This window comes from Salvia splendens, chromosome 15 (assembly GCF_004379255.2).
Source record: "Salvia splendens isolate huo1 chromosome 15, SspV2, whole genome shotgun sequence".
In the NCBI taxonomy this organism is placed as follows: Eukaryota; Viridiplantae; Streptophyta; class Magnoliopsida; order Lamiales; family Lamiaceae; genus Salvia; species Salvia splendens.
In genome coordinates this window covers 13459501-13483667 of record NC_056046.1, presented here as the reverse complement: position 1 = coordinate 13483667, position 24167 = coordinate 13459501, and the positions used below count along the sequence as shown (strand labels likewise).

Below are 24167 nucleotides of genomic sequence, written 5' to 3'. Positions count from 1 at the left end.
GTCTATGAAATTGATGATTAGATCATGTTTGTACTCAAAATATTTTATCTATGAAATTTTAAATTAAAGGTAAGGATATATTATATTAAGAATTAAAATTTGGACAATTCGGTGACAAGTGTCCCGCTCATGATTAAAAAGAAAAATAAAATGGGAAGAAAAAAAAGTAAATTAAAAGAAGAAATCAAAATTGTGAAAAAGAATTTATGCTCTGCTGCATAGCATGTGGGATTTAATTGTTGGGTTTTTTTGTTTATGTGTTTAATTGTTTAAACTTGGACTTGTTTTATTATCATAATATTCAATAAAAACAACCCAATAAATATTACATAAAATTTAAGGCCCAATAGAAAATTAATACTCCAACACGAGTTCAAGCCAATTTTCCTTCATCTTCTTCCCCAAATCTGGCGACGCAGCTTCTCAACTTTGAACACATTTTGCATTCGGTGTAATGGCGCTGGGGTGCCGGGGCGGAGGGCGACCATGGGTAAGGAGGTTCCGGGATCGGCCAAGCCCCCGCTGGAGCGGTGGCTTGGCCGCTGGTAGTTCCGTCCCTAAATTTCAGTATATTTGGGAGTTTAGCGCAGGCCTCCTTGTGAGGATTTATCTTTTGTGGTTCTCTTCCAGATTGTTTATTTCAATCAATAAAGTTGAGTCCTTTCCATTCATATATCAGTTGTGGTGTCTTGTTTATCAAATACTCCATCCGTTTCTAAAGAATATACACGTTGGGTTCGACACGAGTTTTAATGTAAAATTTGTAAAGTAAGAGAGAGGTAGAGAGAAAAAGTAATTAAAGTATTGTTAGTGGGGAATGAGTCCCACCTCATTAGATAGAAAAAAGTTTCCAAAGTTGGAAAATACATATTCTTGTGAGATGGTTAAAAAGGAAAGAATGCATATTCTTATGAGACGGAAGGAATAGTTTGCATATGATTAATTTCTTGGGGTATTCTACTGAGCACTCCTTGTGCTCAAGACGTCCGTCGGCCTTTAAACATATAAGCTATAAAATTTTTCATTATGTTTCTCGCCAAAAATGTGTCAGAATGGCATTTTTGTGATTTTCTTCGTACATGTCAAGTGATTTGTTCAGAGCACCCACAACCATGCTCTTGCTAACGAGCACGGTTGTGGACCCAACCCCACCTTTTCTGTCTGCTCTTAGGCAAGAGCACAACACCCACAACTGTGCTATTCCACAAGGACGAGCACAAGGGTCCCACCATTCTATTATTCAATTTAAATAAAAATATTTTCATAATATTAAAATTCATTAAAAAAACTGAAATAATATTACAAATTACAAATAATACAAAAAAGACATAATTAAAATCCTAAAAATTAAAAATTACATAATTAAAATCCTAAAAATTAAAAATTACATAATTAAAGCTAAAAATATCCTCGTGGAAAACTATTCATCATGCGGCACTACCCCCAATTGTTTTTGGAGGCCCAATATCATGGCCTCGTGCGATCGAAGTTGCGCGGGGGTCATAGTTGACCTATCGACCATATTGTGTTGGGCAAAAATCCCCCACAACAAGTTGGTGGGGGTGGAGGTGGCGCATAGGGCACGGGAATGGGAGCGGGTTCTGGAGCATAACCGGATGGAGTCGCGGCGCGACGACGGTTGGCCGCCGCCTTCTTCCTTCCTTGCGGTTGGCGTTGGGAACCGCTCGGGCCGGTGTCGGGGCTACCCAAGTTAGCTCTAGAGAGTTGGCTAACCACGTCTTCGGAGCCGACGTCGGATATGGATACCGACCTTGACCGTTTGGAGGAGCCGCTAGAGGAGGATGTTACGCCTCCCCTGTACTTCGGATGCGACCGCGTCTCCTGCCAAATGTTGAGGTACTTGAACGGCTTGTAGTTCATGGATTGGTAGGTGTTCATCGCGGCAGTGATGACGTCGACCTCGCTCCGGCTGCTCCCCGCCGATCGCTCTTCCTGGAGGTAATACCCCTGGAACTTTTGGATTTCTTCATTGGCTCGGTAGATGGCGTTGTGCACTATACTCTCGTTGCGCTCGATTGTTCCCGCCGACCAGTTTTCATTGTACCGGCGATAGATGCACCACCAATAGTTATCGCCGAATTGGTTCGTGCCAACCTCCGGATCTTCGGAGATTGACAAAAACGCCTTGAACAATTGCTCCATCTCCGCCGGAGTGTACGGTGTGCGGACACCGCGAGTAGGAGGAGTCAGAGTTTGGGAGAGGGCGGTCGACCTCGCTCTAGGCTCAGATGTCCACTCGTATAGCCCTTCGGGGGCATCTTGGTCGTCGATCGGGTAAGGCCGGTAGCCACCCGGAACTCCCGAACTTTTGGTTTGAGGAGGGGCCGAAAATTTCATTTCCGGACTAGGAAACGGTTGTGAACCGAACCACTCGGGGTTCCAACCGTGGGAGCCCGGGGGTGATCGTCGTCGCCGGACATTGTTATGTTGTAGGAGTGGAAGAAATATTGCGAATGGAGATGAGAGAATGTAGATGAGAATGGAAATGAGAGAATGTAGATGAGAATTGTATAGTGTGGTGTGAATTTTTTGGTGTGAAAGTGAGGATATTTATAGATGAAAATGTGTATTTTTTTTGGGGGAGGGGGAATTTAAAAAAAATTAAAAGTGGGTAAAAAATGGTAGAAAACGAATATATTTTTTTGGAAAGTGGGAAAATATTTTGTCACGACCGCCCTTACTAAGGATAGTGAAGACGGGGAAAACGCGACGAGGGGAGGGACTAAGGAGCGGGGAAGAAAAGGGGGACGCAATGAAAGACAACAATAAAGGACGAGATTGAATATGAAAACCCAATTAACTTCAAAAAGAAATATTTTGGTCTATCGAATAGTTAAACAACGAATTAATGTCTCAAGGTAAATAATGTCATAACGTAGTGTGGGAAAAAATGAAAGACTTTATCAAGAACGATTCGAAACAAGGCAGCGGATAAACAAGTATCAAAGGAGAGTCATAGGATGACGCCCATGTATGAAGACACGACGTATCCTGGAATTCCTAAAGCTCACTCAACATCCATCGCAACATCCCGCTCAACCTGCAAAATTTTAAAAAGAAATGCAGGGCTGAGTACTTGTTGTACTCAATTGGCTCATGCCGAAAACATTTTATAACAGTTATGTCATCCATACCAGTGAACTCGAGTTTTACATGTAGTTAAGAAATATCATCGAGAACATAAAAATATTTTCATAGTCTGGCCAGACAAAACAATCTCCCCACTTTCTCATCAATCAATTAATCAATCACATCATCTTACCATAGTGCGACGAAAGTGTGGCCACACTATTCGTCCACGAGACCGGCCGACTAGCAAGGACGGCTCACGATCCCCTCTGTGTACACAGCCTGATAGGGTTTGCGGCCCTACTCAGACCCGAATTCGTTTATCATAGCCCTATAGCCTAATGGAGCGAACTCACAAACTAGGCATCAAGCACAATCTCAACATAGCCCTATAGCCTAACTGAGCAAGCTCAAACGAACTAGGCATCAGGCAACAATCTCAACATCAAAACAATCATGGCATGACATAGCACTTTAAACCACCCTTATAGCTCCACAATCATATTTCGAAACATAAAAGAATTGTAAAAGAAAGCCCACATCAATTGCTTACAAACACGGTTCACAACTATATTGAAATCCATGCTCTTCGTACCCACGTATGCACAACAACCCTTATCAACATCATAACCACATAATACAACACAATCAGCCTTCCATTAATACAATTTATCATGCATGTCCTATCGTTCCTTTCATCATTTTCTTAAATTACACATCCCAAACGTTCACCAACATAAGGAAACACCCCATAGTATACCTCAACGTATAACACATAACCACACCATAAGATACGTTCCTTAATCACACATGTATCATTTATTCACTCAAAACTTGACAACAAGTATTATTTTAACATGACAGAAATCTGGCAGAATTGCGCGGTCATTTTGTAAAAATCATTAAAAATCCATCCGACCTCCGTTGGGGCTGAAATTTTACCACAATACAGTAGACACATCAAAATCCAATTAAAATTTCACATCAAAATCACATCTTTAGGTCGGTCAAATCAAAAAACGAAACTCACTGGATGAGAATACAATTTCTGACAGAACTGCGCAGTTAACTTTAAAAATTCATTTAAAATTCATCTTTCGTCAAAGAGACTGAAATTTATACACAATACAGAAGACATCTCAAAATTTTCTCAGTTAAAAATTCGTGCCAAAATAAGATCGTTTGGTTGGTCAAACACACGTCGGGATCTACTGTCCGAACACCACAGTTTTCATGCTTCACAAATTCGAATTAGGGTTTGTCTATCATTCATCCAAACACATATATTCATGCTTCCAACACATAATCATGCTTTAAAAAGATCTCACCACCATGTTCTCATATATTCACATATCATTCACCAACGAATCATCCACAAGTTCATTCATCCACATCAATAAACGCATACACATATATTATCTATGTAACCCTCAATTCCAACCGATTAACTTTGAGATCTATGATCTCTACACTCACTATATGCATGAGAGGTTCAAAATTTATGGATTCAATGATAAGAATGAGAAGGATGATTCAAAGTATACATTTCTCTTAAAAAACAATCGGTAGAAACGACGAGTGGTTCGATTCCTCAACGAATCTTGAGTTTCAAACTCCAAATCGAAGCAAGAATGAAGAATTGATTTGGAGCACTTGAGAGAGATGGGAGGGGAGGAGAAAAACGTGTGGGGGAGGAGAGGAAGAGTGGGAGGCGTGTGAATGAGGGATTAGGGTTAGGGTTTTCTATTTATATTCAAGGATTTATTCCCCCACTTAAATAAAACAATAAAAAATTGTGGAAGAAAAATAGGGAAGGTAGGCGTGTATTTTAGAGAGAAAAAAAGGGGTTGTGGGATTTTTGACTAATTAAATGGAGATATGGTTCAAATCAAATTTATTTGAAGAGAAAGAATCCCACAAAATAGGAACAAAATATTAATCCCTTTAGAAAATATGGATGGGTCGAAATTTTGAGGATTATTTCCACAAGGAAATAATTTAAATCCTAATTTAAATAGGATAAGAAAAGATTTGGCAAGGTATGGTAGGATTTAATTTGGATAAATATCCAAAAACAATTAATTAAATCCAAGAAAGAGAATATTTCTTCCAATAAATAGAAATGGCCGAAAATTTCAAATAAAATGGCTATAATGATTATGCATTATCCCATTTAATTTAATTCACACACTGGAAGGTTAATAACATTAACTCACATAACTCACAACAACTAATTTCACATAATTAACTCAAACACATAGAGACTCAATTTCCACAAAAGAAATTCTCATTCAACATCCACACTAATTAAAATAAAATAAGCCATCAAATAACAAAAATAATAATAAAAAAAGTCATAATTTTCCGGGGTGCTACATATATTTTTTATTTTTAATCGGTTTTTTAATTAAAAACGGATTTTTTAAAAAAAATTTCAAATGCAACGGCTATGTGATGCGAATCAAATTGTACGCTTTTATTCCCATAACTTTACATGATTTATATAGTTTGATGCTTGCAAAAGTATGTTTTATGGTGTAGGAATGAAGCTCGGATGGTGAAAAAGTTGTGCAAAAATTCGCCAAACTGCCCAGAAAGCTCTCAAAGGGAGGCACCCTGTCGGGTGTATTTTTATGCCTGTTAATTCCACCCGACCGGGTGCAATTTTTATTATACGCGGAGTCCAGAGCACGCCACCCGACCGGGTGAGTTGTGCGCCAAAAATTCACCCGGTCGGGTGAGATTCGCGAAGCATAGAGAGTCCAGAGGCATGCCACCCGACCGGGTGATGTTTTCAGTTGCAAAAATCCACCCGGCCGGGTGGATCAATTTCAACTGCATTTCAGCAGTTTTCTCGGCAGTTTTGTGGGAAGAAAGAGGAAAAAGGGAGAATTAGACAGAGAAGGAGGGGCTTTTTGGGATATACGAAATTGGAGAGAAGGATGGGTTTTTTGGGATATATGAAATTGGAGAGAAATCAGAGGAGAAGAAGGAAGAAGAAGAAGGGAGGAGGACCCCGGAATCCAATCTTCATCATCTCGGAGACGGACTACCATCGACTACCGGAGAACACCATTAATCTTTCAGTTTTTCTTCTTTAGCATGTGTGGCTAGTTTGTCTTCATTGCTCCTAACACTAGTAGGATGAATTGATTGTAGAGATTCTATATTTAATCATTCGCTTTGGTTTTCGTCTATGGTTCGGATTTTATTTATGCTATGTTTTGATGCATCAAATGTAGTATATTAATTGCCTCTTTCCAACATCTCTTTAACTTGGAAATTGGATGAAAACTTAGATGAAAAACTTGTTAATTTTATCTTGTTCAGAGATAAATGTACAAGTGAATTTTGATGTAAAAAAGCCTTCAAAGTTGAATTAATACTTACTATGCATCCGTAGGAGTTTAGTTTGATGAGAAGATGTTTATGTGTTAAGTGTTTAGCTAACCATAATATTTGTTAGTCTTGAGAAGTTAGTCTAGTATTACCGCGCTTCCGCAGGAATATTAGTCTAATGAGTATGTACTTTTGGCTATGTGTTAAGCTAGCATTAGTACTATAATTCTTTAAGTATGTTCAATACTTTTAGAGTGTAAAATTGATCATCGTTCTCAATGGCTTATGAACTTGAATATAGAATCAATACAATAGTGATTCATCCGAATGTTGTTAGGAGCAATCGTTCTTTATCACTTGAGTAACTCCATTTTCATACTTTAGTTCTTAAATTTAGTTTATTAATCTTGTCAATTCTTGTTAAATAATCAAACGCCTCCCTGTGGTTCGACACTCGAAGTACTACATTCGACGCTGTATTCTTGCAGTATCGTTGTAATATTAGAGTTATTTTTATTAAACTTGTGTGATCCTACACTTGATTCTTGAACTCGAAAATTACACATCACTATGTCGTTGCCCAATCAGCGCCGGCCACGTCACCTGCTCGCTGGCACGGACGTGCTCGATGCATCGAGCAGCGCCGTGCCAGCGGCGGACGACGTCTCCGTTCCGCTGGCACGGACGGACGGACGTCGTCCTGCTCACCGTTGCAGATGCTCTCATATTGTCAAAAAATTAAATTTATGAATTAAATACTGAAATAAATTATTCACGGTCAGTATATTTATTTTGCCAAATATATATTCAACACATGATTTTATATATATATATATATATATATATATATATATATATATATATATAGAGGTGTGATCAAATACAAACTCTCTAAAATACAAACTATACAAACTATGTCACCGGAGTGTACAAATTCTGTCATCGGAGTGTATAAATTATGTCAACGGACTGTACAAATTCTGTCACCGGGGGTCGATGTCAACGGAATGTACAAATTATGTCACCGGGGGATGTACGGAGTGTACAAATTCTGTCGACGGGGGTGTCCAAATTCTGATTTTTCGATGTCAAAATGTTGACATTAGAAAAATCTCTTATATTAAACGTTGATTAATTGTATTAAGTGAGTATGATTAAAGTTTGTATAGTTTGTATTTTAGAGAGTTTGTATTTTATCACACCCCTATATATATATATATATATATATATATAGTCCCTTTATATGCACAACACCTCCTTAGTGTAGAACTAGAGACCAAATATTAGCCATTGGATCTAATTTTTGATGGATGAGATGAGGTATTGTACAAATAATTTCCGTCATTCATCCTAAGAGCAATTTACTTCATACCAGGGGCTATTCAGTCATAATACATTATTATAAGTTATTTTCATTTCTCGGGTGAAGTTATTTGATTATAAGATGAAGCAATGTAATTATAAGATGGAGAAATTATATCATAAGATGAAGTTATTTATTTTGGATTGTTCAAATTTTGGCTCATTTTAACCAAAATGTTTCCATTTCTCTTGTGAAGTTATTTCGTTATAAGATGAAGTGATTGAACGACGGTAGTGTAGCAGCGGCGGTGGTGGCACATTACATCGGGTCCGAGTTGCAGGTGAAATTCAACCCAAGACTGACCTCGAGTCGGTGCCTGAACAACAACGTTGTACCGCGAGTAGAGAGAGCCGAGGCGCGGCATTAGGAGCAGAGTTATGGCGGTTACCGACACCGGATGTCACAAATCAAGGGTGACCTCGTGTTGATGAAGAGGATTTTTTGGATGGCTAGGGTTCGAAATTGGAGATGGGGATGAGAGTGAGCGAGTTTGAGCAAGAGCAGATAGTGAGAGAGAGGCCAGACGTGAGTGAGAGGGGGAATGACGGGTGGCGTGCCGCCACTCGTCGGCGAATGCAGAGGCACTGGACAGAGATGCCGTGAGCGAGATGTAGAAGATGGATGAGGGAGGTTTTAACCGAAATGTTTCCATTTCTCTTGTGAAGTTATTTCATTATAAGATGAAGTACAGTTATTATAAGATGAAGTGATTGAACGACGACAGTGTAGCAGCGGCAGCGGTGGCACACTACATTGGTTCATTTTGAGCGATAGCAAATAGTGAGAGAGAGAGCGAGAGAGAGAGAGAGAGAGAGGTGAGTGAGAGAGGGAATGACCGGTGGCCTGCCGCCACTCGCCGGCGAAGGCAGAGGCACGAGAGAGAGGCAGTGAGCGAGAGGTAGGAGATGGAGGATGGAGGTAGAACAATTTTTGGGGTGAATCAGGTATAGAAATAACCAATCTTGTATGTTGATTTCCATTAATATCTTTAAGCAATTATTTTGTGAATAAAATAATGAAATTATGGTAAATTATATTTGACCACAAGATTATATCAGTCAAGATCAGATTATAAAAATGGGTGTACATGATTTGTTCTCTAGTTCGACATTTAAAATTAGTTCGACATTGAATACAATCCTATTTCAATATTTTGAGAAGCACAAAAAAAAGAAATACTATCAGTCTTGAACAACAAGTGAACAAAATATTATTGCCTCCGTCCCGGAACAAGAGTCCTATTTAGTTATGGCACAAGTTTTAAGAAATGTAAGAAAAGTAAGTTGAATAAGTTAGTGGAATATGAATCCGACTTATATATATTAGTTTTATAACAAAATATGAGTGGAATAAGTTGGTGGAATGTGAGCCTACTTACCATTTATTTAAAAGTGAAATATTACTCTTATTTTTAAAAGTGAAATATTACTCTTATTTTTAAAAGTGAAATATTACTCTTATTGTAGGACAAACCGAAATGGTAAAATAGAACTCTTATTGTGGGACGGATCGAGTAGATCTCATACAAGCAATTAAAATCAACTCAATTCTAACTATGCATACTACATATACTAATTTAAATATAAACATGTTAATAAATTATAACTAGAATATTAACTATAAATAATTTAATTTATTTAAAAAATATAATCCTTAAATAATTTAATATATCAAAAATAGTAAAAAGTACTACTCCCTCTGTCCCTAAAGAATATGCACTTTAGATGCAACACGAGTTTTAATGTAAAATTGGTAAAGTAAGAGAGAGGTAGAGAAAAAAATAATTAAAGTATTGTTAGTGGAAAATGAGTCTCACCTCATTAGAGAGAAAATACTTTTTAAAATTTGAAAGTGCATATTCATGTGAGACGAACTAAAAAGGAAAGAGTGCATATTGTTGTGGGATGGAGGTGAGGTGCGTTATATTGCTAACACACCTCTAAATTGCTAACTACAACTAAATGATAGATGATATGCATTGGATCATGAAATTAAGGCATAAGATCATTCATCAATGAGTATAAATACAATTGCTAACCCCTAAGTCAATTAGGAATATTAATCTTAATTGACCAAAAGTTAGTTATAACTAACTTTAAAAAAATATATCAAAACTTTAAATGATTATAACTGTCTCAATTTAAATTAATTTTTTACACAAAATATATCAAATTAAAGATAATTTTATAAGGATTCTAACGAGATCTTACTTGCATATATTCCGATGTCAAATTTTTAAAAAAAATCTTGAATTTTCATATTTTTCAAGAAACAGCTTAATATCAATGTAGTATCAACATAGCTATTATAATATGTCAATATAATATATATATATACAATATCAATACTAAATTGTGTTGACATATTCTACGAATTGTATTGATATGTTTAATACACTATGTTAATATTTTTATCCAAAATCCTAAATTTAGTAGTTTTCTTATCTTTTTAAATTTAAATAATAATAAAATGATATTATACATGACAATTTATAGACCACTATATCTCTAGAATTCTTATGGTTTTAAATGAGTTATAATTAGCAATTAAAGATTGAGTTAGCAATTGATCCTACCCCTAATAAACTTAGTACTAAATGATTTACTTAGATAAAAAATAATTTAATTTTAAAAATATGTATACTAATATTATAGAAAATCCAACATATTAAAATTCAAAATTAGAACCTAGCGAAGACATATATAAGCCCAACACATAAGTCTAAATTTTGATGTAGTATACACTATACATATAGTCATATACCATACCAATACGCACAAAAGCCCAAAAGTGAAAGTGGCGCACCATATATCCTTCTCTTTCTCATAACGGTGAAACCCGATCCGGCTACCCCACCCCCGCCCCGCCCCGCCCCTGCCTCGCTGCTCCTGAGAAGGTCAGTGAGATGCACACATCTTTTAAGTAATGGTATTGCACAGTGCAGTATTCATAAATTGAGACGCCAACGCAGCCCTTTTCCCCAACCCAAAATGGACTTCGCTGAGCAAGCCATGAATTTATTCGGCGATTCCGAGGAAGACGAAGACGAAGACGAAGACAACACCACCACTACCAACGCCAACAGCAATTACTCCAACGACGACCAAGACAAAGACCAGCAGCGGAGCTCCTCCTCTTCCTCCGGCGCCTCCTCCTCATCATCCGGCGCCTCCTCTGCTGCATCTTCGTCTTCCTCTTCCTCCTCGTCCAATCGAAGCAGCAGCGCCGACGAAGAAGAGGAAAACGACCCCAATCGCAGCGAAGTCAGGTCTTCCTCCTACAATAGCCACGATTACGTCAGCAACAACGATACTAACAGTCACTATTACGAGCATGATGAAGAGGTCGAGGACAAGGATCTCTTTGGCTCTGATAATGAGGATTATGTCAAAACTCCCGCCAACAGTGTTCACCCGGTGCCAGGTATTTATCTCTCTTCGTCGTCTCTCCTTCTTTTGATGTTTCGATTGTTATTTTGATCTTGAAGATATTTCCAGTACTGAGGTTTATTAGCAGTCTAGTTGGAATTTTGAAACTCAGGAGGGCCTTTTTCTCTATTCTGTATACATTTGTCTGATTTTCTAGTGGTTTACTTGCTTAGTGTTTGTTCTCAAGATCCGGTTTTTGGTATTATCTATTTATCTTTCTCACTAGCTACTAAGCAGGTTCGTAGCTCTCCACATTGGTTTGGATATGTTTTGGTGTATTTTTACCATTGAAGAACTTAATTTTTCTAGTTCATTCTTAGATTTTTGTTTGTGGGGGTTTCCGGTGGCTGTAACATTTTTGTTTTTAGAGTAAATGCCAAAACTGGTCCTGAACATATGCCAATTTCATGATTTTGGTCTTATACTTTATCTTTTGAATTTTTGCCTCTTGAACATTTCAACTCGAATCACAATTGGTCCTACACTAACAATTCCGCCAATTTTTAAACGGGTTTAACCCGATTTGACCGATTTTGATGGTTTTAACAGTTCCATTCGGGTTAAAACCGTTTAAAAATTGTTCAAAATCGGGTTAAAACCGTTTAAAAATTGACGGAATTGTTAGTGTAGGACCAGTTGTGATCCGAGTTGAAATGTTCAGGATGCAAAAATTTAAAAGATAAAGCATAGGACCAAAATCGTAAAATGGGCATATGTTCAGGACCAGTTTTGGCCTTTACTCTTGTTTTTATGCATATATTATACCCCATCTACTACTATCAACTCGTAGTCTCGTATGAAGCTTAATATATGTCTATTGTCGACTAAGAAGTATGGAAAAACTTTTATTTTTCTATAATCTCTGCGTGGAACAGCTGGGCCACGAGATCAATTTTGTAAAGAAAAAGTTGCTATTTGAACATATAGCTGGATCAGACTACAGTTCAATAACTTTCTTGAGATATTTCATATTAACTTCAACTAAAACTTGGAGCTCAGGAATATGTATGCTGAATCTAATTACCAATATGCATGCTGATTCAAAATGGTAGTGTAAGTCCTTCCATCACATTTCAATAGGCCATCTCACCTTATTTGGATGTGCCATTTCAATACGCCACTACCTAAAATGAAAGTTCAAATTTTAATGCATAACAAAGACTTCAACGTAACTCATTATTTACACTACCATCGTGAGGCCCACTTGTTCTGGCTCTCCAACTTTATTAAATAAAGTTAATTTTCCTATCTCCTACTTTTTGGATGGATAAACTCCCGACCAAAGTTACATTTTATTCCATATTTAATTATGAACTACTCAATTTCTTAACATCTGCGCCGGACCTTGAGGCATGTTCTAATGGGACAGAGGGAGTATGCATTAATATTATGTTATATCTCAAGTTATGTTAGAATAATTTCCTACTTGTTACTCTTCCATAACTAATTTATGCGACTCGCCTAGTTTTACCGCCCATACGCGTCATGAATAACCAGCCAAGAGGAGGTTTTGGACGTGGCCGATGGCAGAATGATAGAGGACCTGGTCTCCTCCCCCGTCCCGGGCCTTATCCACAAAGGCAAAACTTTGGTTATGGTCCAAAGTTTTTCAACGGTCCTCGTGATGAACGATTTGTTTCTGAGTTGAAATTCAAAAGTGAAGAAACATTATCCAGAAAGGCCACCGTTTTTCAGGAGGTAATACTTACACTATTCTTTTCCAGTGACATCTAATCTTCACACACTCAAATGTTTAAGACATGGATTGTGCCTATTTAATACTTTTTATGGTATTCAAAAGGTTATTCACAATCTTATTGTTCAGTATCTTTGTGATCATGTATGTAGACTGCGAGCCCACTTGGGGATTGGGTTTCATGATTTGTTGGTGAATGTACAACATTTTTTGGCCTGCTACTGTCAGATGCTTCAATATTGTATACATCACTGCATGATGTGGCAGTAATTTTGTTTGCTAGCTAAGATTATATAGGCCAAAAATGTGTGAGAAGTGGAGTTAGTGAATTGCAGATAGCCATGTGAAAAGGGCATTAGTTGATGAGGGTTGTATTTGGCTTTTTCATATTGCTACCAATAATATGAAGCCACCCAAAAATGTAAAAAGTTAAGCTACTGGAAGAGGCCAACTCTATGGATTTCAGAATTTAATGGAGTATGTAATTATAACTCATAACATTTGAACTGGTGCCCTGTTGGGTGTTACAACGTCGTGCTTATTCTAGTTTATCTGTGAAGCACGTTGGTGTAGATCTCTTGTTCTAGTGAGTAGTAAATTTGAAATGCACATTTCCATGCCTTCATAATGGATTGTCTCTAGTTGTTCAATGCTGGCCTCTTTGATATCCTACTCACACCCAACTGAATCTAGGAAAGACATATGATTTGTAACTGACCGGGAAAAAACTTTGTTGTACAGTAGTTACTATACGTTCACATGCATGTATATTGTGAAAAGTGTATTTACTTATATTTTCTTATCCAAGTTAGCTTGTTTATTTTGAAACTAGCCATGTGAACTTGCTTGCTACAGTCGTGTAGAAGGTGGGGATGTCTACTTTGATGATCGCAGTTTGGTGAGCCTTCCCTTTTCCTTTCCTCAGATTTATACTACATGTTGTTTGTTGGTTATCTGCTTATCTGGGATCGATTTTTCATATTTCTAGAGGCTTTTTAAGAGGCTTATTACCGAAGATATTGGAACCGATCTTAATGAAGGTTTTGATACTTTTATCCCAAAGAAAGGTATGCTATATTAGAAGAGACATTTGAAATCACATCCTTCTTAAGTGAAGCTTTTATTGCTTCTGACCCCGGTTGCATATATTATTATTAACTTTTAAAAGTGGTCAATTGCTTGTTTGTCACAGACCTGGGCTCTCAAGGCTTTGGTGACTTTCTTTCTACAATAAGAAACAAAAATATACCTCTTCAGAACATGCACTTTGTGGTAATAGTTTTCAACATACCCAGCTTTCGTGTATCAGTTAGCTTAACAATGTGCCCAGGTAATTAACATTTTATCTTTCTTTGGCTTCTTCCCTTTGCAGACGTATCGTAACAATCTGAACAAGGTAATTTATGGTTCTTTTGGCTGCTTATGTGCTTGTCTTGTTTGGATTTATGGTAGGCTCCAAGTGACTATCCTAAATGTTTTGAATAGTTGAATTTATGTGTTAATGAAACTATTGAAGAAATCTTGTAGTGTATTTTTCTTCTTCTCAAAGGGAATTAAGAATAGTTATAATGGCCATCTTTTTCTATCCTGTGTAGAGATTGAAGCCTCTTTTTTATAAAGTTATAAAGCAATGGTTAAAGTGTAGGGCCTCAATAAAAATTTATGTGCAGAAAACAAACAACAATACACTGAAGAAGACATTTTTTTCAGATGCCATGGATGTTGTTGAATGCATAATATTCATACATAAATTTCTCTTGCAAATCTTTGGAGCATCTGAAAATCAAATAGTTACATGTCTATCTCAGTGAACTTATTGTTCCCCAATGTTATGTCACACTGAAGCTTGTTCAGTCAAATAGAAAGAAATAGAAAAAGGGATGTGCAATGTCACCAGACTAAGAGTAAGGCACTCTTAGTTTTTTGCTAACTCACGGTCGTTTAAGTGACATGTAATTCCATACTGCAAGAAATTTGCGTCTTCCCAAGATTTTTTAGGCAGAGGACTGCGTATAAATAGTGTTTTGCAGGAAATTACTTCTTTGGAGCATTTGATTACAAAACAAATAACTTTTTTTTGCAGCTCTTTCTTTTATGGACAGATGCTTAGTACTCCCTCCATCTTATTTTTCATGGCCCAAAATCCATTTTGGATTGTCCCATTTATCATGGCCCAAACCCCAAAAAGTGTCATGCCAAGTGGGGTCCCTATAATTTATAGCCAGAAAACTGCATTCCTTAAATATGCATGCCTAGAAGTTTCTGGCCATGTTATGTGGGATGAAGAAAGTACTTAACTTTTCACTCTACTCATGCCCCCTTTCTTGTGAAAAGAATTGGAGAGAAGGAAATAAAATAGTGAATGCTATCTAGGAATTTTATCATGGAAAAGGATTCCTTCTTACTAAGCTTGGTTGTGACGAGGACTCAAGCATCTAATCGTTCGAGTTATGTATATTTTGCTTGATAATAACATCACAGTTTATCCACTACCCATTGTTAGAAAAACTTACTTTTTGTTAAATTTAAGACAATTCTAGTATTCTTTGCGCATGTTTAGTTAGCCATTCCCTCCATAGTTCTGGTTCAGCCGATTCTTAAAAGTTTCACTAATCGATATTATAGTCAAACAAATTGTATTCATGCAGTTTCTATAAACAAGATGTCAACAAAATTCACATACAAGATGATCCAATTGTAGGAACATGCAACTCTTAATGGACTAGGTAGCTGGTGCTTTTCCCAATTTCCAATTTTGACCTTTCCTTTTTTCTATCATATTTCTTTGTCCCTCCCCCATTTTTTTGGTACGCTGAGATTGTCATAGTGAAGATTGTGTTGGATTGTTGGTTTATAATACTCCCACTGTCCCATTTTTTAATGAAACGTTTCCCTTTTTTGGTTGTCCCATTAAAAATGAAACGTTTCCTAAAATGGAAACAACTCTATATCTACTTTTTCATCTCTCTTACTTTACCCTCTCTTCATTAACTCACAAACCAAAACTACATAAAATCCCGTGCCGATTCCCAAATGTTTCATTTTAAGTGGAACGGAGGGAGTACTAATTTGGTGAGTCACCAAAGTGAACGGGGAGAATAGAGAGTCTGAGAAGGTTGTGGTCAATTTAGAATTTGATACAAGTTTGTAGAAATTATAAGGAAAAAGGCATTTTCATCTGTAAATTATACAGTAGAATTTAAAAAAGGCGTTTTTAAAAACAGTAAATCTATATAATTCTAATTATCAATTAATTTTGATTTATGTTCAAATATTTTCTTTGAGTTCCACTGCAATTAAAATAGAAAATCTTCCTCTAGTATGTTACTTCTGCCAGTTTCTGTGTGGCAAAAGAAAGCTGTTTAGTTGTTGTATATTACTTTCCTTTGCATAGCTTGACATCTTATTTAAGCTGATTATCAAGCTCTTTAAGCTACATATACTAACAGTGATCTATTTCCAGATTTTGGGGACTGCTTATATGAGGCACGAGCCCTGGGAAATGGGGGTACATAAAAGGAATGGAGTAGTCTATCTTGATGTGCACAAATTGCCAGAAAGACCACAAAGCGAACTGGATCGCCGAAGGTAAACTATTAGGTTCCATTTATATCTATGTAAAATTTTTTCCTACTCGGAAAAGTATTAGCTATCTGTCTTTGCTCTGAAAATGTTTATGCAAAGCATATCAATATATCATAGTAATAGGAAAATTGCTGAGAATCAGGTTTGATGTTGTTTCTACATATGTTCTTAGCTTCTTTCTATATCATTATATATAGATATTTGTGAAGAGATGGTCTTGTAGCTACCATTAAGTTACATTTGCTTTAAGGAAAAGTGATCTAGGGAAGCATAAAGTATTTACATTTGGTTTGAAGCTAGTGTCTAAGGTCGAAGGCTGTCAATGGTTCAGGGCTTCAGGCTTTTGAGAATTTTCAGGATTGGGTTCAATCTCAATTTTAAAAGTTTAAGCTTATGCCTTAAGTTCATTATCCTTCTTGTTTACCTCCTGCTCAATTTGGTTATAGCTTGACTGTACTTTAGGCTTTCTTGTTTTGGAAACATTTTCAGAAGTTTTCCTGTCCGGTTCCTTTGCCTAATTTCACCAGTGAATGTTATTTAATATCTTATATATTATCCGGACCCTTTTGAGATAGATGTTACTGGGGCTATTGTTTTGAGACTCTTGCCACTGAAGATCCAAGAAGAGCTGATGGAGAAGCAATACATCATGTTGATGCCAATGTTGAATACTGCTCTGTAATTAAAACAAAATTAGGAGCTCATCGAATACTTATGGGTGCTGAAATGGACTGTTGTGATTCAACTGATGAGGGTAGAAGATTCTATGTAGAACTAAAAACAAGTCGCGAGGTTGGTATTTCTTGATCCGTATTTTTTATGTTTTTATGACCTTGCTCTAGTTTGCCTACCCTGGCTTTATGACTTAAGAGTCTTTCACTTGTGCTTCTACAGTTAGATTATCACACTGAGGAAAGATTTGAGAGGGAGAAATTGCTCAAATTCTGGGTAAATGCCTTGCCAATTCTGCTCATTTTTTCTGTTTCTGTATTGACCGGAGTGCTTTTGAGCTATTTGGATGGTATCTGAATAATATGGAATGCTTGTGCCGTAAGCACATATTTTTACTATTTATTTGTTTTTGGCACGTTATATTCTTGATTTATAGGCTTGAATTTGTAATCTGCTTCAAATTTCTAGACCCATCCCATGAAATAGATGACCATTTATGAGATAAAAGTTGATTCTTGATTCTAGACCACATCCCCATTCCCCAGAAGTGATTTGTATCAGAGAATTGTCCCATGGGCAATAACTTTCTGGTGGATGAAATTGGTTCTTGCATTTAATAAGCCCTGAAAACTAAACTACTATCATGTTATCCTAGGACTTCAAAATTATATCGTGAAGTGTGATCACTGATCAAACTTACTAAACCAAATTTTTGTACATTCTCTGTATAAACAATTGCATTTCATGTTAGATGCACGTTTTTTTCTTATGCGTCCGATCAAATGGCTACATTCACATTTAAATAGTTAATGTATATCTGTATAAGTGATTAATGTAACAATAAAGTAAACATTAAATTATATACAAGACAATGACTCACATTATGTTTTGCTGATTGACTTTATTGCGCTGAAAGTACCTATTATTTGGCTTAGGATTATATGTTAATTGAATTGAAGATGCACTTGGATGAATTCATGTGTAACTGCTTCTACATTTCTATTAATAATTGCTGCAGATCTTTGGCTTATGATCATCTCCAAAGTATTAATTACATTCTCCTTTCTAAATCAGTATGAGATGCTTCTACAGCTATTAATTGATGAAGATTTACTCTAACTGCTCAGAAGAGTACTATAAGCTAGAAGTGCTTATTGCTTAATGTAATATGCAAGCATGATATCATGGCGCTATTCTCTGTCCCACTATCAAAATGGAGCACACTCATTTTGTTGTCGGGACAGTTGGAACTTGAAGCAGAACTTTCTCCCGTGTACTGAATGATATTCTCTAGGTGTTTTGTTATTGCAACTTAGTATGGTCAATGTTCCTTTGTGTGAATCTGTCAGGCTGTCTTTCTATAAAATACATTATGGGTTCGTTGCCATGTTTAGTTGTGGCTAAAGACCATGTCTAATTTTATCTCTTATTTGGTTGCCTTTTACTCAAAAGCTCAGCCCGTGAAAATGTATCTTGGCCTGTCTCGACAATATCAAGATTACATTGTATCTCATGATTAACTATCTCACCCCCACCCCTATAACTTATTTAATCCTAGACAAAACCCATTTTAGCTTATATGTTGATCTATGAGTTCTTTGCGTGTATGTTGATCTTGATATTCTTTATTTTTCCATTATGCTGTTACTTGCAGATTCAGTCATTCCTCGCTGGTGTACCATATATTGTGGTTGGGTTCAGGTATTGCCTTAATCTTTTTGGATGTTTCTTGTTTCCACTTTTTCTTTCATACATGGAGAGTGATAAATGAAATGGGACTTTTCTGTATTTTAAAGTTTTTGTGCGATTCTTATCGGTCTTTTGTGTTGCAGGGATGATGGCGGTCGGCTTGTTCGTACAGAACGACTTAGGACCAAAGATGTAACACACAGAGTAAAGATGAAAAATTACTGGCAGGTATGTTAGTAACTGCCATTGTCTTATATAGGCTTGCAAATAGGCGTATTTCCCTTTCTTCGGCAAGTGATGGGCATGTATTTGCCTATGCATATATGCAGTATATAACAATTTTACTTATTCGTGCACCAATACTACTGTCTGGGGATCTGTGGCAGGGAGGAGTGTGCTTAGCATTTGCTGATGAGGTGTTATGCTGGCTTTATGGGACAGTGAAAGAAAGTAAGAATCCCAATGATACACTGTTTGACAACAGGAATTTGATAAATTGTTGGAAAGTAGTACATGGATCGTCTTAGTGTGTCTATGATTTCAACCTTCTCTCTTCATGGTCACACTGATCATATCCTTTGATAGTCTACTTGCATGTAATTTCATTGCCCCCGTGCAGATGAGGACTATATATTGCAGTTTGCCCATCCGTTCACGCGATTGGAGCTTCTTCAAGCTCAAACATGCCCCAATTCCATCACAGAGCATGTTCAACAATTGTAGCTTCGCAAAGCTCAGTCACTCTGCCTAACCGGAATCATCTACTATTATACAATTTCGAACATTGTATCATATGTGAACCTTTTGGGAATCAAGACTTTCCAACTGGGAGGGTCCCCTTTAAATTAAATTATCATCCTCATAATCTCTTATGCTGTCCCAGCTTCCAGAGAGATCGAATCATCTCTGAGTTTACTACATATAATAATTATTTTATCGAGGAATATCTGGCTCTATTTAGTTCTTGATTCTCCAAATTTTCTACCACTGTCGTTTCTCTGGAATCTTAGCTAGCTTATAAATTGGCTACTTTTTTCCCGCTCCAAATTCAAATGCAAAATATACTTGGAATAGACCTAGCTTTGCTCAAAATCCATATATTCACGAGTAATAGATGGCATAATGAAAGATAGTTATCTAACAGAGGCAAACCGTCAAGTTCCGTTCCAATTTCCATGGCCAATTGTGTGAAGAAAGCAAACATTTAGGGGTGTTTATTTCGAAGGTAAATGGTCGATTTTGTTCCATTGTTTGGAGCGTTTATTTAAAAGTATCTTACCATTTAGGAATTTTTTTTATTTGATATACGTTGTTTCATTTTTTGAATAAAATGTCTGCAAAAAATTTCCAATGATTAGGACCATGATAGCGAAAAATACACATTTTATTGATTTATTTGATTTTTTAAATATAATTTAAAATCATATTAGTACATCATACACTTAACTAGAATACCTTTGACCTAAGCATTGAAATGTCTCCTCTATTGGCTGCTTTCCGACCAAAGTATTTCTCAAGCTCAACTCTATAATATTTTATTTGGTAACATAAGAAAATAAAATTGGTGACAAAAAAAATAGTTTTTTTGTCAAAGGAGTATTATAGAGTTGAGTATGGAACAGTGTGATACTAATGTTCATGATAAATTGGAAGGAAGATGGAAATTGATTTTCAATGAAAGAGTTGGAGATTGAAACCTGTTTCAAAGTAGAGCTGGAAATTGTCATTGATTAACAAGATTTGCAATTGCAAAGTCCGTTTCTAATGGAGAAGTGATGCTAACTAGTTAAGGCCGGAATCTGATGATGATAAGTCTTGCTCCAAAAATCTGGTCGTAGAGTAGACAGAATTATCTTTAAAGTGACTAGATAACTGCATATCCCATGACAAAAAAAAATGAAGGCAAAAAGGGAAACTATATACTGATATAGCTGAAACCGGTGATTCACTGTCCAGATATAAAACTATCATCTTCACGCTCTCAAACATCATCAAAATATTTTTCTTCAGCTTCTTGATTGGCTTCTTTCATCCAATGATCGTCTAATGTCACATCCTCATCGATATTTGAGTAGTCAAGATGCTGATGGTCTTCCCCTGACAAGAACTTCTGCTGCATTACATACATGAATTGCTCCATCCGATCTTGCATTTCCTCAACTGACAAACTGTCCATCACCGCAGCTCTCATCTCAGCGTTGTGATTCTGTTCCGCCAAGAAGCGATGGAACAAACGCATTTAGATAACATATACAAGATCAATGATATATCTATCTAGACTGGTGACTGAGTTGGAATAGGATGAAAAAATGAACCAGTTTCAACTATCTTCGGGAAAGCTAAAGAATAAACTATATGGTTTGCACTTTGCATCAAAGGAGAAGTAAGAAATCTAACAATTTCAAGAAGATTTTATTAGGGAGAACATGTAAAAGCACATCAATTATAACACCACAACAAAACTAGCCAGCTAGAAGTAGAATTTTGTTGGTAACATATTTACTCAGAAAAGTTCACTCCATTGCCCGCCAACCAAATCTAATGCAGCCATAACCCCAACCTAATGAGATACTGGATGACATGGGAAAAGGCCAGGCCAAAACCTACTAACTGAGGCAGGTACAAAGCCTAATCAGACAGGTCCTAGGTTTGGTTATTGTAATCCGTGTAGTAATTACATTGTCCGCATGCACTGAACATGGAACATTTTTCAAGGTGTTTTGGAATATTTACAGTCTTTTTCACAATGTTTTCACTCTTAACACTATCTTTCTCCAGAAAAATCTGGATTGTACTTTTTAGTGTGCATTAGAAAATCCACAGAACATCTTATTCATGTATCACTACAGTTTTCTGGTCCCAGTAAAACCCAGGCTATAATATGCATGCTGGGAAAACTTTGACGGTTCTGAGTGCAACACACTTTAAGAATCAATTAAGATGGTAGTATTTGGCTACGCTCCTAAGCTCTTGAAAAGTGTTTGGAAAAATAGCCTAACGACTTATAAACTCCAAAAAATATATGTTCCTCAACTCCATCTTATTCTTTTCACAATCTATTAAGCAACAAAATAACCCTACCATGTTTTTTGTTATTTCCAACATGAAACCTTCCACTTTCATATCTCGTCATCTTCTCTCTCAAATTCACAATTCACCCTCTAACTTATAAGTTCCATTATCCAAACATTTTGACAACTTATAAGCTCTTGAAATGTCATCTTATAGGCTGGTGGAGCTTATAAGCTGTCTCAATTAAGCTTAGTGAAACAGCGAAATACCCTCTAAATCTCGGCTCTCAACAAGAAGGAAGAAAAGCATAGCAATAATTATCAATAACAGCAATAGAGTAGAAAAATATAGTGCTGCAACATAAACAGTTAAGTATGAAGCGCTGAAAAATAAAATATTTTACCTCAGTTGTCTGCGAGCTTCTAGAAGGGTGGTCTAATGCCATGCATTCCACTTCCTTCTCTACTATAACTTCTCTTTCACTTCCATCATCTTCTTCTTCTTCTTCCTCCTCCTCCTCCTCCTGCTCTTCATCTTCCTCTTCTTCTTGCTTTTCTCTTTCATTTCCAACCCAATCACTCTGAGCCACACCCAACCTCTGTTGCTCTCCTCTAATCTTCTCCACCAATATTGCCTCTTCTGATCGCCTCATAAGTGTCTCCGACCACCGCTCACCAGGCCTCGCCATGCTCCTACCACTTGGATCCTGAAACTTCCCCACATACTCATGATGCAGATAAGGTTCTCTTTCCCTCATAGCATCTTCTGAAAAATAATGTCCATCCACCATCAACCTATCCATATATGCCAGCCTCCGATTCTTGATCTTAGCTGACCTCGACTTCTTCTCCTTATCTGTCGGGCTCAAAATGCTCCGAAGATTTTTAAGGTGCCAATTGATTTCATAATCATCCCTCAACACGTCAAAGTGATTAAGCTCCTCCATCGATAATTTCGACCCATACCGCTCTGAATTCATCAGTTTTTGGCAAGCTCAAATTAGTTTTTGTTTTTTTTTGCAAAGAAGAACATACAATTAAGGGAAACATAAATGACCTAATCCCTTCCCCTACATAAAAACAGTCACAGCAACACATAATTAAATCAGATATAATATCCAAAACCGTAATTCGAGGGAGAATCAGAGTTAAAAAGTGATGAAATGAAGGAGTAGAAGCATGCAAGATGCAGTGGGGAAAAGAACACACCGAGGAAGACGGGGGCGTCGGTGGAGAGAAGGTCGAGGAGGAGGGACTTGCGCCGAGATAGGTCAGCTGCATCATCAGGTTGTACCTTGCGGGGAAAGTACAAGTCCTCGATGAGAGACAATCTGCCTGATAGACTCTCCTTGGCTTCACTGCCGATTGCAGTTGCATCACTACTGGATTTCGCCATCTCCAAACTTACTTTCTCCTTCAAATTCACTTCTATTCAAGATTAAAATGGAATAAGTACTAAATATTTAAATTGATGAATTAATCCTATATAATCAATTGATTAATTTTAAATCTATAAAATTAATTATATATTGTATTAATATTCACTAGGTACATAGAGTGATATTTTTTCCTCAACAAGCAAAGCTGAAAATGCAGAAGCGCAGCTTCAGTCTCGTACAGACCGTTGCTACAGCCGGTATCTTCTCCGCCGTCTCCTTTTGGTAATTCTTTAATCGCTTATCAACTCTTATATCTCTCTCTCTCTTCATTTTAAAACAACTATAAATGGGGGAAAAAGAGAAGAAGTTTGTGTTTTTTTTGTAATGTGCTTCGTGTTTAATGGCAGGTATGGGTTCATGTTTGGCAGAGAATCAGCGCGCAAGGAGCTCGGTGATCTGATTGAAAGCCTCCGCGGCACTGGCTCCGGTCCTTCTCCGCCGTCGCCGGAAAACTCCTAGAATGGTTACCAATTGCAACTCAACTTCCAGAATACTAATTTTCTACCAATAACAATGTTTGTATTTAGTATCATTTTCGTATGTATCTCATGAATTAAATGGTTTCGCCTCTCTGAGAGTTAGAATTCGATCCTGGAAGTAGCTTTTAGATTGATTTAACCAACATTTTACACAAGGGTTTGGTTTCTCAATCTGGAGTGTCTTTGCAATTTTCCGTTGTATCTGCTGCTAAACGTAGTCTTTATACTCTATGCGTTCCTTGTTAGTTGAGTCACTTCTTTTCGGCATGAATATTAAGTAAAAGATGTTTAGTGTGTTAAGTAGACGTAGAATAAAGTAGGAGAGAATGAAGTAAGGGAGATGAAAATAGAATAAAGTAGGAGAGAGTATTACTCT

The 24167-nt window shown here is 36.9% G+C and overlaps 2 protein-coding genes across 2 annotated transcripts; one reads left to right on the top strand and one right to left on the bottom strand.

The window, feature by feature from the left end:
* Nucleotides 1-10630: 10630 nt before the first annotated feature.
* Nucleotides 10631-19806, top strand: LOC121768468 (NAD-capped RNA hydrolase DXO1-like). The gene is made up of 13 exons (XM_042164992.1): nucleotides 10631-11215; nucleotides 12686-12918; nucleotides 13749-13814; nucleotides 13905-13983; nucleotides 14109-14188; nucleotides 14289-14312; nucleotides 16380-16504; nucleotides 17077-17293; nucleotides 17396-17449; nucleotides 18828-18874; nucleotides 19006-19090; nucleotides 19249-19312; nucleotides 19482-19806. Exons 1-13 carry the CDS (start codon nucleotides 10783-10785, stop codon nucleotides 19583-19585), a joined length of 1611 nt encoding a protein of 536 aa, XP_042020926.1. The 5' UTR covers nucleotides 10631-10782; the 3' UTR covers nucleotides 19586-19806.
* A 744-nt stretch (nucleotides 19807-20550) lies between these two features.
* Nucleotides 20551-23633, bottom strand: LOC121766397 (coiled-coil domain-containing protein 97-like). Its single transcript, XM_042162689.1, has 4 exons — nucleotides 23496-23633; nucleotides 23083-23301; nucleotides 22278-22843; nucleotides 20551-21068 (listed from the first exon to the last, which is right to left on the bottom strand). Exons 2-4 carry the CDS (start codon nucleotides 23267-23269, stop codon nucleotides 20844-20846), a joined length of 978 nt encoding a protein of 325 aa, XP_042018623.1. The 5' UTR covers nucleotides 23270-23301; nucleotides 23496-23633; the 3' UTR covers nucleotides 20551-20843.
* Between the last annotated feature and the right edge of the window lie 534 nt (nucleotides 23634-24167).